At 45.5% G+C, this 16,526-nt stretch overlaps 1 protein-coding gene and 1 long non-coding RNA gene across 2 annotated transcripts in view; one reads left to right on the top strand and one right to left on the bottom strand.

The window, feature by feature from the left end:
• The window catches only part of LOC109551806 (uncharacterized), a 76,962-nt gene that overhangs the window by 51,787 nt on the left and 8,649 nt on the right, over positions 1 to 16,526 (bottom strand). The window lies entirely within an intron of this gene.
• ANKRD34C (ankyrin repeat domain 34C) lies at positions 10,914 to 12,577 on the top strand. Its single transcript, XM_004319727.4, has one exon. The coding sequence runs from the start codon at positions 10,918 to 10,920 to the stop codon at positions 12,523 to 12,525; it is 1,608 nt and encodes a 535-aa protein (XP_004319775.1). The 5' UTR covers positions 10,914 to 10,917; the 3' UTR covers positions 12,526 to 12,577.

Below are 16,526 nucleotides of genomic sequence, written 5' to 3'. Positions count from 1 at the left end.
ATCCCCACCCCCGCTGCCCCCTCCTTCCTCCTTCCTCCCCAGCACACACACCCACACAAACCGCTCGCGTCGCGGCTGGAGAGATGCTCTCAGGCGCCAGCGGGCAGCAGAGCCTCGGCAGCCAGTAGAGCCGAATAAAGAGCTGGAGGGCTGGGGTTGCGCAGGAGATCTGCAAACCACAACGGGGGACAATTCTTATCTTTCTTTCATGCTTCTTTCTTTCTCTTAAAAAAAACCCTCCCTTGTTCCCACTGTAACTTGGAGGAACAAGGAGTGGTTTGAAGGAACTGACGCAGAAGTTTTATTTATAAACCTTAAAGAAGTTCTGGGCAAGTCACTCAACAGAACCCGCGAGGCCCCAGGTAACCCCAGCTCCCGGCGCTGGCTCAGCCTGGCAAGCCAACCCACAGCCTCAGGCAGGGGTGCGGGGCGCCCTCTGACTTTGCTTTTGGAGTAATGACACGACCCGTGACGTGGACCCAGGTGGCCTCGCTTGGTGAGCGTCCCCACCAGGTAAGCGCACTCCCGGGGTCTCCACTGGTCACCTGGGTGGGACCTTCAGCTCCTAAGAAGTAAGTCTGCACAGTTTAGCCACAAGCATGAGTGGGAGGTTGGTAGGAGAGAGTCTGCTTTTATCACAGGAAATTGTGGGAGATAGGAGTGAAAGATGGTTAAAAAAAAATTCCTTTTTTTAAAATTTTTGCATTGACGCGCGGGGATGAGATGCATAGGGGGATGACTTTTTGTAGGAAATGGTTGTGGATCGGGGCTGGAGACAGGCGTCTGAATTTCTGCAGGGACTGAAGGGGGAGCAAAGTCCACATTATTGCAGAAACCTATGATGAACGGGAGGTGAGAGGTTATGAGCCTGAAAATGTGCAAGAAATGGTAGAGTATGAATCTAAGCATTTTAGAGAAATGATGGGAGAAGCACTTACCGTCCTGGTTTCACCTGACCCCCGTGCTCTGCCTTCTCCACGAAGATGCTCACAGACACTGACAACAGTGGACGCCCTCACGCACTGCCCGCGCGCGCGGAGCCCGCGGCGTTCAGCACCTCGGACAGAGCCCAAAAGGGCTGCGCGCGGCGCCCGGTTAGCCCAGGGCGTCCTGTCTCCTTCGCCCCAGGCTACCGCGGCTCGCCTCTGAGGGCGACTACCTAACCCCGCCCCTAGAGCTGGGAGAAAGGATTTTCGAATAGCAAGAGCAAACGTGGAACTCAGTTTCTGATCCGCTTCTAACTGCTTCCCGTGACTGTAGAAGGAAGAGGCGGAGTATAAAGATAGCCCCCAAGCTTCTGCAAATACTACAGCTGAACGGGGTGGCCTCCTGGATTTGGAAAGGTGTACCCAAACTTCTTCAAATTTTAACATTTATTGAGCGTTTTCCATGTGCCAAGGCCCTGTGCTAGGAGCTCTACCTGAGTTATTTTATTGTTATAGCACACCACAAATGTGTCTGTGATTATCCCCATTTTACAGATGAGAAAACTGAGGCAAGAGAGGCTGAGTAACTTGGCCCAGTTTCTACAACCACCGAATGGTAGAGCTGTGTTCTTAAACTCCACTCCCGGCTGCAGTAGTCAGGAGATGTGTCCGAGCAGAATTCTCACCGTGAAAGAGCTCTGAACTTGGGCTCAGAGGAACAGAGTTTGAATCCAAGCTATACCACTTACAAACGTGTGCTCTTGGGCAAAATTACTTAACACGTCTGAACTTCAGACTCTGTATCTGTAAAATTAGGATAATAAAGCTTCCCTTGCAGAAGTGTGAGGGGAGGGTGGTCAAAGAGATCATGAATGTGGAAAGACTCAGCAAACTTTGAATTGTGGTTGGGTGGTGGAGGCAAGAAAGGAGGCAGCAGGTGATTGGAAGAGAAAGAGGACTGGTAATGGCATCAGTGGCACTCTACAGGGTGCTGGGAGGGCTTAGAGGTAGGATTCTGGATGAGCTTAATTCAACATAATAACCCCGTGGCTCTTAGAGGACTTTGTAGAGAGTGTTCACATATAGCCTACCCTTTGATCCTTATAACAATCTTGTAAGGCAGCATCGGAGTTCTATTCATTTGGAAAGACGACGCTTGCCCTTAATTACTCAGCTACCTAGTAGCAGAGCTGACGTTAAAATCCAGATCTCCTGCTTCTCCATCCTGTAATCCTTCCACCATGACTGGTGCATCCTCCAGAGCTTGGATTACGGAGCAATTACAGCACCAAAATATATGGAGATAAGCACTGTAAATATCAGGTTGGACCGTGTGAAACTGATGATGGTTTGACCATTTTTTACCTACAGACACAGTAACGTCATATGGACCAATCTAATAAATGTTCATTGATTATATTCTATTTTGTTCCACAAAGAATTTAAAACAACTTATAAAGGTCCACAAGATGCCAGGTTTATATATATTAGAAGCAGTCAAGAAAATAGAGGAGAAACAAGATGAAGGCTGTAGCCAGAAATAAGATGAATATAAACTATGCATATTATAAAGTCCTAGACACTTGCTTTGGGTCACAAAGTACAATAAAGTGTATATACAGTCCCTTGCACAGGGATATGAGAAACTTTGCAGACGTTTGTAGGAGTCTGTTGCTCCTCCACTTTGGCATAATTTTTCTGCTAGCACTAATATAAGTAGTCTTGAAACCAATGCAATGCCTCAACCCTCTGAAAGATTTACCACTGTGCCAAACAAGGGAAGTTTAACTGGAAATCTGATGCCAATGAGACTCAAGAAAGGGGAGGTAAAGCGAATGGTATTTTATCTGCACTGAAGTAATGAAGTGTTAGCTATTTATAATGGTTCACACGAGCACATCATACTTTAAAGTTTATAAAAAGGGCTTCTGTATCCATCAGCTCGTTGGAGCCTCCTAACAAACCTGTAGAGGTGAGAGACTAGGAAGCGAGGGGAAGAACAAAAATACAACATCATGACTTGTAGCCCATGTATTTTACTCTTTATGCTTCATGTCATAAACCCACATACCTACAGAGGCTAGGTAAGTCACTTGAATGTGTGAACTGGGCCAAATGTAAGACCACAGAGAATGGCAGGGCCTTTGTCAAACTGGACAATGAATAATCCATCTTAAAACATTCAAATTAAAAAAAAAAGTTAAAGCGGGGCTTCCCTGGTGGCACAGTGGTGGAGAGTCCGCCTGCCGATGCAGGGGGGACACGGGTTCGTGCCCCGGTCCGGGAAGATCCCACGTGCCGCGGAGCGGCTGGGCCCGTGAGCCATGGCCGCTGAGCCTGCGCGTCCGGAGCCTGTGCTCCGCAACGGGGGAGGCCACGACAGTGAGGGCCCCGTGTACCGAAAAAAAAAAAAAAAAAAGTTAAAGCACTGTTCCAGTGGAGCAATACATAACTGGGCACCACATTTAGCCCTCAGCCCAGTATTATGCAGCCTTGTTCTACACTAATCAGGCTAAAGGTCTGGGAAGACATGGGAGTGAAGGAGCCTAGATTCAGTGAGATTAAAGACTCAATCTCTGTCTTTAAACTTTCCACTTATAAACTGGGAAAGATTGAACAAGATGGCTCCTCTCAGCTTCAAAAGTCTAAGACTTCCATAATTTTGTGGATAATGAAATAATTCAAAGATTTCTGGACAAAAAAGGCAAATAATTCCACCCATTCATCCCCTCCATCAAAACAATTTTTTTTTTTTGGGTGTTAGTGATGTTTTAGTTTTCAGCATTTCTTTTCCAGTCCCTGTGCCTTCAGAAATTATGTTAGTCACCATTATAGTGGAGATGAATTAAACAGAAAACAGCCCTGAAAAGTGAAAAGGATGGCGGGGGTGGGAGGTGGGGGTGGGAAGGGAGCACGACAGGGAGGAACCCGCCAAACTTTGCTCACTTCTCAGTTTACTCCTTTTCTGAAACACTTGAAGAAACACCTCACCACTTTGGGGTTGCTAATTTTTAAAGATAAAAACGTGGTGCCTAGAGCAGCCAAAGGGGATGGGATTTCAAAATTCTGGGCATGTACCAGCTCTTTTCACTCAGGACTGCTTCCTTTTCTTCCAAGAAGCTTAGAAAGCCTGAAAGGCATCTGCTGTTTCCAGCATTAGGTGTTTTTAACATTCATTCTGTGTGATGCACAGTAGGAGATAAATTCCCAAATTAAAGTAAATTCGGGGACTTCCCTGGTGGCACAGTGGTTAAGAATCTGTCTGCCAATGAAGGGGACACGAGTTCGAGTCCTGGTCTGGGAAGATCCCACATGTCATGGAGCAACTAAGCCTGTGTGCCACAACTACTGAGCCCGTGTGCCACAACTACTGAAGCCTACGCGCCTAGAGCCCGTGCTCTGCAACAAGCGAAGCCACCACAATGAGAAGCCTACGCACTGCAACGAAGAGTAGCCCTTGCTCGCCGCAACTAGAGAAAGCCTGTGCACAACAACGAGGACCTAATGCAGCCAAAAAAAATTTTAAAAAAGTAAATTTGGTCTTGGTTGACTCCCACATTCGATGGGTCACTATGCAATTCTAGCTTTCGAACATCTCTGCAGCTTGATTCTTCCAGAACTTCCTCATTTTGGTGCTTCTGAGCCTCGTCATCTCTCAGAGGCTCCTCCAGCCTCCCGTCTCACCCTTCCAATCCTGAATTCTATAGATTTCTTTAGAATTTTACAAATTTCTTCAACACCTAATGTGGAGTAGACACATTGAGTGTTTGATGGTGAATATATGAATGAATGAGCCAGCAAGTAATGCCAGTGTTTTAGTGAAGGTTTACCATTTTATAAATAATAAAAATTAACTCAAGCTCTGCTAAACAGAAACATGGCTTCTCGAGTGTTCACAGACCCCAGAGGGAGCTGAACTGCTGAAGAGAGAGGGGATTCTCTCCACCTCTCATATCAGCTTCTCAGTGTGTTAACTTCATTCTTCTCACTGTGCACTTCAGCCTTTCTGCTTCTCTGTGCATGTGGCTACCTGACCAAAGCAGCCTTATCTCCAGAGTCCCTAACACTTGAGTTCCTACAAACAGCCCAAGATAACTGGTGTTTCTCAGTCTCAATGTCAAATTCTACCCAAGGTCAAGTCAGTCAAGCACATGGGGCAGGTCAGAGAGTACAAAGTCACCTACCAAAAGCTGAACACAGTGCGGGGAGATAGATGACAGAGAGAAGGGTCAGTGTGGGCTGGCGGGACATCTCAGAAGAGTCACCCACTCACTGATCTCTGAATGACCCAGGGCAAGCCAATCCTTCACTCTTGGCTTCAGTTTCTTCATTTGTTAAGTGGGGGAGAGAGGACATCTGATAGGGCCGTTTGACGCTTCAAAGAAGGCAGCTGGTATCAGCCTGGGGCAAAAACATACGCATTAACACTTCATTGGGTTATAAAACCTTGGGAAGTCTAATGAGAACCTGCTGCATAGCACGGGGGACTCTATTCAATGCTCTGCGGTGACCTAAATGGGAAGGAAGTCCAAAAAAGAGGGGATATATGTATACATATAGCTGATTCACTTTGCTGTACAGCAGAAACCAACACAACATTGTAAAGCAACTATACTCCAATAAAAAAAAAAAAGAATCTACTGTATAGCACAGGGAACTCTACTCAATACTCTGTAATGACCTATATGGGAAAAGAATCTAAAAAAATAGTGGATATATGTATATGTATAACTGATTCACTTTGCTGTACACCTGAAACTAACACAACATTGTAAATCAACTATACTCCAATAAAAATTAAAAAATAAAAACCAAACAAACAAAACCCTTGGGAAGTAGGAATAAGGGGAAATGGAACACGAGGCCAGGCAAGAGGAAGAGCAAATACAAGCACTACATTATTGAGCTACTCACGTGTTAAAGACAAGTGCACTGATTGCTCAGTCTTGCGGAAGTTGTATAATCCATTGCATCCCACCCAAATCTTTTAAACTCACCAAAACCAGGCTATTAGGAGACGCAAGGGAAAAGCGTTTTCCTGACATCTACTTCCCATCTCCCATTGGTCAATATTTTGCTCTACAAAGGACTAATCCCCCCACACTTTTGAGCTGAGTAATTCTGTCTCTCCAGGCAGCTGTTGGAGAAACACTTTCTACAATAGTCAGTTTCTCCTGATCAGTTGGAACCAGGTGTGGGGCTCAGCCGTCTGTAGCAGTGACAGCAGCAGCAGTGTCCTGACTCTAAGACTGAGGTATAGAACTTGCTAAGGCCACTTAGGCAAGAGAGCAAGGTGAGCGGCCAACCCCCAGAGAGGGTAAGCAGACAGGGCTGTGTGAAACTGGGATGATACATAAAGCGAGTCTGGCGTCATTGGCAAGGCTCTTGTCAACCAGCTACATGAACTGCAATCTTTTACTTTTATTTTTTTAAATTAACTTTTATTGGAGTATAGTTGCTTTACAATGTTGTGTTAGTTTCTGCTATACAGCAAAGTGAATCAGTTATAAGTACACATATAGCCCCTCTTTTTTGGATTTCCTTCCCATTTAGGTCACCACAGGGCACTGAGTAGAGTCCCCTGTGCTATCCAGTAGGTCCTCATTAGTTATCTATTTTATACACAGTAGTGTATATATGTCAATCCCAATCTCCCAACTCACCCCACGCCTCCTTCCCCCCGCACCCAGTATCCATATGTCCATTCTCTACATCTGTGTGAACTGCAATCTTTTCAACCCAATTTTCTTGACATGAAAAGTGTAAGGCACATGCAGCACACCAACAGTTAATGTTCAGCCAGCACATTTTATCTGGGCTATAGGAATGACGGAAGGGGGCTTCCCTGGTGGCGCAGTGGTTGAGAATCTGCCTGCTAATGCAGGGGACACGGGTTCGAGCCCTGGTCTGGGAAGATCCCACATGCCGCGGAGCAACTAGGCCCGTAAGCCACAACTACTGAGCCTGCGCGTCTGGAGCCTGTGCTCCGCAACAAGAGAGGCCGCGATAGTGAGAGGCCCGCGCACCGCGATGAAGAGGGGCCCCCGCTTGCCACAACTAGAGAAAGCCCTCGTACAGAAACGAAGACCCAACACAGCAAAAATAAAATAAATTAATTAATAAACTCCTACCCCCAACATCTTCAAAAAAGTAATAATAATAATGAGGGAAGGGTCTGATTCTGTCCTCACACGGAGCTCCTGCATTTTCGTCATTTAAGTAATTTCAGTGGGGAGGCCCACAGTGAAAAAATGGTTAGAGACAACCCAAAAAGTAGCTCACTGTGGACAGAGAATGTTATCTCTATAGATGGGCTAGACATTCCAGACCTCAGAGAACAACTCAGATCCTGTGTCTCCAGCCTGCTCTCTCCTTAGGGGCCAGGGCAGTGTTGACTGGGGACAAGCCTAGGCTCCGGGGAGGAGGTGGCCACTGATTCCAAGGGGAGAGAAACATCTCCCAGATATTCCATCTTCTTCCCCGCTTTCCTTTTCTCTTTTGTCCCCTACCTGCCTCCCCTACTCCCTGCACCCCCTCCCCAGACTTCAAGGTAGTCCAGAGCTATGTGATTTGCACCACACACAACATAGAGAGATAACCCAATGCTCCACCCACGTCTCCTTCCCATCTTCCTTTCCTTTTTCTCTTCCTCCCTTCCTCCATCTTTTCCTTTATCTTACTTTCAAATTATCACCCAGCTGATGGGGGAGAAAGACAGTTTTCCTGCCTCGAGGGGCTCAGAGATATGGGGAGGAGGTAGACCCAGATGATGAACCAGATCAATACTTCAACGGAGAAAGCTGAACCCAGGGGATGCAGTATCCACTTTTTTCTTTTGGTATGTAGTGTGTGTGAGTGCGTGTGTGTGCATGTGTGTGTGTGAGAGAGAGAGAGAGAGAGAGCACACGCACAAGAGAGAGCGAGAGAGAACGTAAAGATGATGTATAATATTCCAGTGTATGAATACGAATATACTACAGTTTCTTTGTTTTCTTCTTGATGGGTTGTTTCCAGTTTTCACTGCCAGCATCGTGTCTGCACACGTTCTGCTACGCATATTTACCAGTAATCTATTCCTGAGAACAAAGCATTGCAAAATGAGTGGCTTAAAACAATAATCATTTGTTTGCTCGTATTTCTGCGATCTGGACCAGCCTCTGGGAACTTCTGCTGGCCTCACCTGGGTTCCCTCACGCAGTTGCAATCATCTGGGGCTTTGGCTGGCCTGAGATGGCCTCGGGCACACTCTGATGTTCGCTGGGGCTGTCGGCTGAAGCGCCCTGTGTCCTTTCTGGTTAGGGATACCCCAGACTTCTGCATGTGGCAGTTGGATTCCAAGAGAGCAAATCTCGAAGCTGCAGGGTTCACTGGGGCCATGCCTTGAATGTCACACAAAGTTAGCTCTGCTGCATTTTACCGGTCAAAGCAGATCACATGCTGACGCCTCCTCTCCATGGGAGGAGAGGCAAGACCTCACTGCGAGTGGTGTGCACACTGGGACGGCAGGACTTTGTGGCCATGCTTTTCAGTCTAGAACACAGCTAAGCCCAGGCATGGAATTACTGGGTCAGAGTGTAGGCATTAATTTAGTGGAGCCATTTGTGCTCCCACCAATGTGTTCCTGAATCTTCCCATCTTTCTCCATCCTTGGTACTGTCGGTCTAATTTTAGCTGCGCTGGAGGGTGTACTGGTATCTCAGTGTGCTGTAATTTGATTTTCCTTGATTACTAACAGGGCTGAGCACCTTTTTCTGGGCTTATTGGCCATTTGTGTATCCTCTTTTGGAGGAAGTGATTTGTAGGAGTTCTTTATATAGTCTGGATATGAGTCAGTTGTCATTTTATTCCTCTTTCTCCCTTCCAGCCTGAGTGATTTTTCTCTTGATTAAAAAGGAAGTAACATTTGAGTTGAGATTTGAGGGATGATGAATAATTAAAGAAGAGCAGGGAGGTCTTAGAGTTAGAAACATGAACAGGGTTAGAAGGAAGAGAAATAAAAAGTGGGGCATTTGAGAAATGACCAGATTTCAAGATAGATGGAGTATAAAGAGAACAGGAGTAGCAGGGCAGATGCTGAAGAGGTGTGGCCAGGAGATGAAGGGCCCCTTGGATGGAATGGAAAACAGCATGTTTTCACTGCACATTGCCTTTTCTTTATTTAGCCCTTGAAAATTCCGCTTTAGATGTCCAGAGTTTGGGGACTAACAAGCTTATAGACACATAGAACTGTAATAAAATGATCATATGACCACAGAAGAGTTAAAATGGCAGAAACATAAGAGAGAGAATGGCCACATTTGGGGGGCGCAGGCGGGTAGAGACAGAGAGGGAGAGAGGAAGGACTCAGTAGGAGATTGAAGAAAGAAGCATAGAGTTGAAGAGACAGAAACAAACGTCTTGTGAATACATTTAATAATATACAGTGTCTTTGGATGGTAGGGATTTTACAGAAAATCTTATAGCAACACACAAACACAAGTGCAACAAGATCAGACTGAGATGGCATTATCAGAATAATGCATTTGGAAGAAGCAGAAAATGATCTGAAGCAGAAAGATACAACCTAGACTGTTAACCACAGTTAATTCTTAAGAGATGAGTGGCTTCAAGGTGGGCTGGGGGCGTGTAAAGGGTACTCTTCTTCTTTATATACTTAAGTGTGATTTGGGCTTTTTTTTTTTTAAACAAAGTATCTATTCATGGATGAAAAGTTTTAAAAGGCAATACACCCATCTCTCAACTTTAGCCAAGAAAAGCTGCTGACTTCCTGTTTAATAGAGGAATAGAAATTGATCAATAACTGCTCAGGGTAGTGGGGTAAGAGGAAGGGTGACATGCATCAGAGAAGGAAAACTCAGGCATTGTGACACCTGCCCAGCGGAGCCTGAGGGACAAAAAGTCCACATGGAGGGGCCATGCTGGCAGAGCATGGCCAGTGAGGGACCCGGGGCTGGTAGGGCATCAATTCTGGGAGACCATTTCTCCTTATTCGTGGGAGACCTCGTGACCAACACCCATTTTGGAAGCTCTGAGTCCAGGAATTAGGTAATTGACATGAGGAGAACCAAAGCAGAAAACCCAGGTTTGACAGACCTCAGCGGGGGGAGCTCTGGAACGAGCTTTATTTCCTAACATTCGTGAGCAAAATGGCAATCCCCTTGTCCATCCTCTGCCTCAGATCTGTTCAACCAGAGAGGACGACGTAGCATTGCATTATTTGAGCTATTCTGAGAGCCTGAATGAGGTGGATGAGAACTCGGACATCTGCTCGAATAGTGGGGACTACAACATGGAAATGGACAGCTGGATTGCTTTTGTTTTACAGTATTTCCCCCCTACGACAATGGTGATACACGTTTAGTTTAGGAAGTACAGCAAAAAGGAAAACTCTTCATAATCCTATCACCATTTTGGCGTATTTCCTACTGGTCTTTTTGATGCACACCTAGAACTACACTGCATTAAACCATTATTTACGAGGTAACCTATTAAGTGTGGCTCATTGCTAAATGCTGAGGCTACAACAGTGAACGAGATAGACTCAGACCTTTCCTTATGGAAACTTAGACTTTAGTGATGCCAACAGACAGAAAACAAAGTTTCTGTTATCACAAAACTGCATTTGTGATAAGTGTCATGCAGTCAACCCAGTAAGAGCTTTGCACGTTTTATTGCTTGCTCTCTCCTAGGCATCATGCCAACCGCTTTACGTGTGGTACACTGTCTCATTTAATCTTCACAAAGTCAGGTAGTTTGCCACTATCACCACAGTCACCCCTGCCATGTTACAGATGAAGAAATAAACCCAGAGAAGTTAAATAACCAGGCAAGGTGGCATAACTTGGGATCAAACTGGGACACGGCTGTATCCAGAGTCTATAACAGCCTTGCTGCTCAGATCAGCTCTATAGAATACATGACCCTTTTCTCTCTTCTTCCCTTGCTAGGTCTGATTGCCACTGTGGCTCAGAGACTCTAAGCTGTAGCCAGTATGATGGATGACAACACCGAATTAAGGACGGATGGAAACTCACTTTTAAAGGCCGTGTGGTTGGGGAGGCTCAGGCTGACCAGACTCCTCCTGGAAGGGGGTGCTTATATCAACGAAAGCAACGACAAAGGCGAAACGGCTCTCATGGTGGCATGTATCACCAAACACGTGGACCAGCAGAGCATTAGCAAGTCCAAGATGGTGAAGTATCTGCTGGACAACAGGGCAGACCCCAATATTCAGGATAAGTCTGGCAAGACCGCCCTCATCCATGCTTGCATCAGAAGAGCTGGGGGAGAAGTGGTCTCCTTGCTCCTGGAGAATGGAGCAGACCCCAGCCTCGAGGATCGCACAGGGGCTTCAGCTCTGGTTTACGCAATAAATGCAGATGACCAGGATGCATTGAAACATCTCCTGGATGCCTGCAAAGCCAAAGGCAAGGAGGTGATTATTATAACAACGGATAAATCATCTTCAGGAACCAAAACCACCAAACAGTATCTTAATGTCCCTCCTTCACCCAAAGAGGAAGACAGACAGTCACCTCCACGGTGTGCATCTCCCTCGGGTATTGAACTGAAGGCTCCAGGCCTGGGCTCTCCACCCAGTGAGAAGGAAGATGACTTCTTTAGCCTCCAGTCAGGGCATCCAGGTGGTTGCGACACCTCCAAGGCTCCTAATGATCCTGGGTCACTCACTAGGAAGGTCGGGAACCTCAAAAGGGCCCGTTTGCCTCAACTGAAGAGGCTCCAATCTGAGCCCTGGGGCCTGACCGCGCCCTCCGTGTTGGCCGCCTCTATGCGCCAGGATGGGAGCCATGGCGCAGGTGCAGACAGCGAGGTCATCAAGAGCATCAGTGACATGTCCTTCCCCAAAAGGGGCCCCCTTTCCAGAACCAACAGTACTGATGGCAAAGACCCCAGCCTCTTCCTCACGGTCACGGAGCAGGTTCTGAAGATCCCAGCCTCTTCGGCACCAGCCTCGTGGAAGGCAGCCTACGAGAAAAGTCAGCCTCCCCACCCACGTCTGGCCAGAAGAGGAACTCTCCCTATTGACCAAGAGAAGGGTGGCATTGGCCCATCAGGCCCCTCTGCTCTCAAAGATGCAGCGTCCCTCAAACGGCTGGAAAATGACCTCTATGATTTAGATTTACAGCCAGGGGCCGATCCGCCCAACTCCATCTCCCTTGAATCAGGCAAAGGACCCTTAGATTGGAAGAAGCTCAACAACTCCCACTTGTCTCATTTCCAGGGCTCCAGGGAGGCCCTGGATGCTGCGTCCTGCACGTCTCCCAGCTCAGCGCGCCACAGGCCACCCCATCTTCTCGAAAGACGCGGTTCCGGAACTCTGCTACTAGACCGAATTTCCCAGACCAGGCCTGGCTTCCTTCCGCCTTTAAATGTAAATCTGAACCCACCTATCCCGGATATTAGATCGAGCAGCAAACCTTCCTCTCCACTTGCTAGTGGCTTAAAATCCATGGTACCTGTTGCTCCAAGTTCACCAAAGAGAGTTGACTTGAGAAGTAAAAGGAAGCTCCTCAGAAGGCATTCTATGCAAGTTGAACAGATGAAGCAGCTGTCTGACTTTGAAGAAATCATGACCTAGAAGCTTTTTCAGTGAGGTTTTTTTTTTTTTTTAAATCTACGTAGTTTATGAAAAGTACCATAATCTAGACCAACATGGTCATGCAGAGTCTCTGCATCTTGATCACTCCTTACTGTGGGTGTGTGGCTGCTTCAGGAGAGATGGAAACGGTGCCGCTTCCCTTCTGAAAGACCATCTGGGTTCTTATAGGCCTACTTGAGAAGAGCCCAGTATAATTGGGTTTTGGAGATGAAAAAATCTCCGAAGGAAGAAAACCTTTGGAGTTTGAAAGTCACACCGCAGGTACAATGATCTAAGCGGCTGACGCCCATTATTTTCTACCAGACAAACAATTTAAATCACAAGATGGTATCTGGAGGACGTCATGGGTAATAAATCTATAAAGTGCCTATAAAGAAAACGAGGCTTTTTCGAATGTGCAAAAGTTCAAAACCGATCTTTGGGCTGTTAAATATGGGTATCTGTGTCACATCTGGAGGAACAGAAGTAGAATTCTCCCATCAGAGAGGTTCTGGTATTCGGGTCCTGCCTCTTACCATGTCATGGGGCACTGGCTAGTGTAGCATAGTTGAGATCTTTCAGAACTCCGGTAACAGGCTTTATCCACGTACTAATGCGGGTGTGCTTTGAGTCCCCAAATATTAGATCTACGTGTCCCCCAAATTCTGTTGTGTCACAGTAGCTGGTGCCTCAGAGACGAATCTTGCCCAGAAATGAAACTGGCCTTGGCCTCCTGCCCTGACACAGGTTCTGTGTTGAAATCTTGTGAAAAACAGTCAGGGGCTATTGGCTAATTTGGAGTTTTGTACATACAACTCACAGAATAGACCCATAAGAAGCGTTTCCTGATTATTCTTTAAAAAAAAAAAACCTGGTAAGATCTCTCCAAACTAGAATGATACATGGTGATGGGAGAGGCACATATTACAAGGTAGAGTAGATGGTTCTCAGGCCAGAGGCAGTGGGGACCACTTGTAGCCTGAAAATTTTAAGGGATGCAAACTGTCACTTCCCCTTCACTTTTCTGGGAAATTCAAGAACATCTGGTTTCTTCTTTGCCTGAATTATCTATGTGATGAGAGATTTGTAGAAATAACCTGTACAACCTTTTCGAGCCACTTTGTACGAACCCAAGAACGGAAGCAGACATTTAGCACGTTTGGTGTAATGTAGCCACGTTCTAGATGAAGATATTTCTGGTTATTTTCCCATTTATTGTTTTCTTTCATGCTGCTTAGTTATGTTTGCTCTATGGTTAAAAAAATTCAGTAGTCCTTGGGGATAGCATCACATAGAGGAAAGAGGAGAGACTTTGAGATTTGGGTTTGTATCTCTATTTCATCATTTACCAGCTGCGTGACCTTGAGGAAGTGGCTTAACTTCTCCAAGCCTCCACTCCCTCATCTGTAAAATGGGGTTAGTAATGCTTCACCTTACAAGTGTGTGGTGAGAATTAAATGAGATAATGTATGAAAGTGCCTGTAACTGTGCCTGGCACAGGTAGAAGTAATTGGAAAAGAGGCAGCTGATTTTCATACTCCTTTAGACCGCCGGAGCCTCAAAATCTCAAATAATACCTAATACCCTACACAAAGTGAAGCAAAGTCTAGCTGCAATATTCAAAGGGCCCCTTGAGATTCTCAGGGGTTCTGTCAATACTGAGCCTTAAACTCACTTGTAGAGTAAAAGAAATTCTGCCACAGAAGCTCTGCACATCAGACCATTTCTATAATGACATTTGCTAGAAAGGTATCTGTATATCCCAATCAAAAGTGCTAATGATGGTTATAAATACACCGAGTGTTTGTTCTTTAGTAATTCCTTTAGGGAAGGCACGTGCTCAGCCTCGGCACTATGGGTCTTTTGGGCTGGATAATTCTTTCCTGTGGGAGACTGTCCTGTACGTTGTAAGTTGTTTAGCAGCATTCCTGGTCTCTACCCATTAGATATCAGTAGCATCCTCATCCTAAACTGTGACAACCAAAAACGCTTTCAGACGTGGCCAGACATCTCCTGGAGGTGATATCACCTCAGCTGATCACCACTGCTCTAGGAGAACGATTGTGTACACGGTAGAAATATGCCAAGAGCAACCAAACTGCATGAAGGTGTAGGTCTGGCTGGCTGGCTAGGCTGTCCCACTAACTTCAGGGCAATTCAAACTGTAACTTAGTAAGATGACTCATATACAACGTGCGCCTTCAGGATTCTCGACCTCAGTGCTAATGGCCTCTTGTACTTGGCAGGAAGGGAAGAAAATGAGAAGAATAGCACATAAGCTAGTGAAACTCTAGGGCTCATGACCTCGGTTGAGTGTCCCAACCCATACGCTCTTCAGGACCATTTAGATGGGAATAGTTCTCACCAACTGGCCATGATTACAGGCAAAGCAACAACTCTGATGTATTAAAGAGAGAACCAGACAGACAACCACTGTTCTCAGCAGCTCATTAAAGGAACGCACACACACTATTTTAAGTACTTTTCCAATGGTCGTCAGTGTCAGTTAAAACTAACGTCTGCCAGTATTGATAGTATCTAACTGGGGCTTGAGCAAGACACTGCATAAGGGAATTTTTCTAAACCTTTAGCTAAGATTTGAAAGCCTAATTTATCCTAAGTAGTGAATGTGGTACATTCATAGCAATTAGCTTAGGTGAAACACTAAACATGATGAGTTGCCCGTTTGGAATAGCCTGTCCATCCGTCACACAGATGCGTAACAGCAGGTACGCTCATGCCACTTACTGCCTGCATCTATCAGTTGTGACCTTTCCATTGGCCTTTCTGTAGACGGTCATCAGGATAGTACCTTGTTTCATCACTATCTGACGATGCATTAGTTGAACTAGACTGTTCCAAACTAGGACAACCACTGCAATACTTAATCACGGTTAATGCATACATGGGCAATTTTCTTCGTGTTAACAAACCTCAGAGAAACGCTTTTTAAAAGCATATTTGGATTGAATCACGCTTCCTAGATCAGAGATTTGGGGGAGCCTAGGGTCACTACAGATGATAGCCACAAACTAGTTTCAATAACCCATCTACTTAAGACTCTCTGGAATGTTTATCAAAATATATTATAGAATGTGAGTCTAAAGTTTCAAATCTGGAATTTGGGTTCAATTTCTAGACATTCTAAAGCCTTTGTTTGTTTGCTTAAGTCCATCGTCGAGCCTCTTAGAATTTCATCAAGTAAATGCAGGTTTTGTCTGACCTTCCTCCTTTGTGTGTGTTGGTACTTAGATGTATCGTGTGTTGCTTGAACTGGTTCTCTACAGTGTTCTATCCTAGTCTCGAGCTGACGATGTGCTCAAGGATGTATCAAAATCCATGTAATGGAACTATTTAGATATTTCTAATATGTCAATAAAAGATATATTACAATCCTTCAATAGTAAGTATTTCCCATTTTTCTTAGTGAAACCTCAATTATAAATATTACCTTTTCCTTAAGATGGGTTTGGCATGACTGCCTGGTAACATCGACCTGAGCAAACACCTACTATTTTATGTACACGTGATTTAGAAAATGAATTTTTAACTACACAGGTATTATAGTTTCTTTTTTGCTTTAAAAAAAAAAGCTAAGAATGAGAAGGTGCATTGCCGCAATGGGGGTGAATTCTTTTCCTCTGGCCCTTCTGCTCAGTTCCCCCCAGGGTTGCACCTGCCATCTGCTACTGGTAAGGTCCCTGGATATCCCTCTTGGGCCCTATTTCTAATGTCGATGAATGTTAATATAAGCTGATTTCTCTTAGCTCTTACTCCAGGGCAGGCTGGTAAGTATCAAATAAACCAGGTGGATGGTCTCTCTTCTCTCTTAAACTCTAGAATTCTGTGATTCAGACTTCATCCAGACTTCCTGATTCCCTGGAAAGTTCCAAACCTTACCCCTAGGTTCCTTCCTAGATGGTTGAAATAAATTATATTGTTTTGTGCCTGTCTCAGCCTGTTGATAACCAATGTTATGGCTGGACCAGCCCTTGTGGTTC

Source organism: Tursiops truncatus, chromosome 2 (genome assembly GCF_011762595.2).
Source record: "Tursiops truncatus isolate mTurTru1 chromosome 2, mTurTru1.mat.Y, whole genome shotgun sequence".
Classification (NCBI taxonomy): Eukaryota; Metazoa; Chordata; class Mammalia; order Artiodactyla; family Delphinidae; genus Tursiops; species Tursiops truncatus.
This window is presented reverse-complemented; position numbering and strand designations above follow the sequence as displayed.

Bases quoted from the DNA above. Each gene is read 5' to 3' on its own strand.
- ANKRD34C (XM_004319727.4), top strand. From the start codon at position 10,918: ATGATGGATGACAACACCGAATTAAGGACGGATGGAAACTCACTTTTA.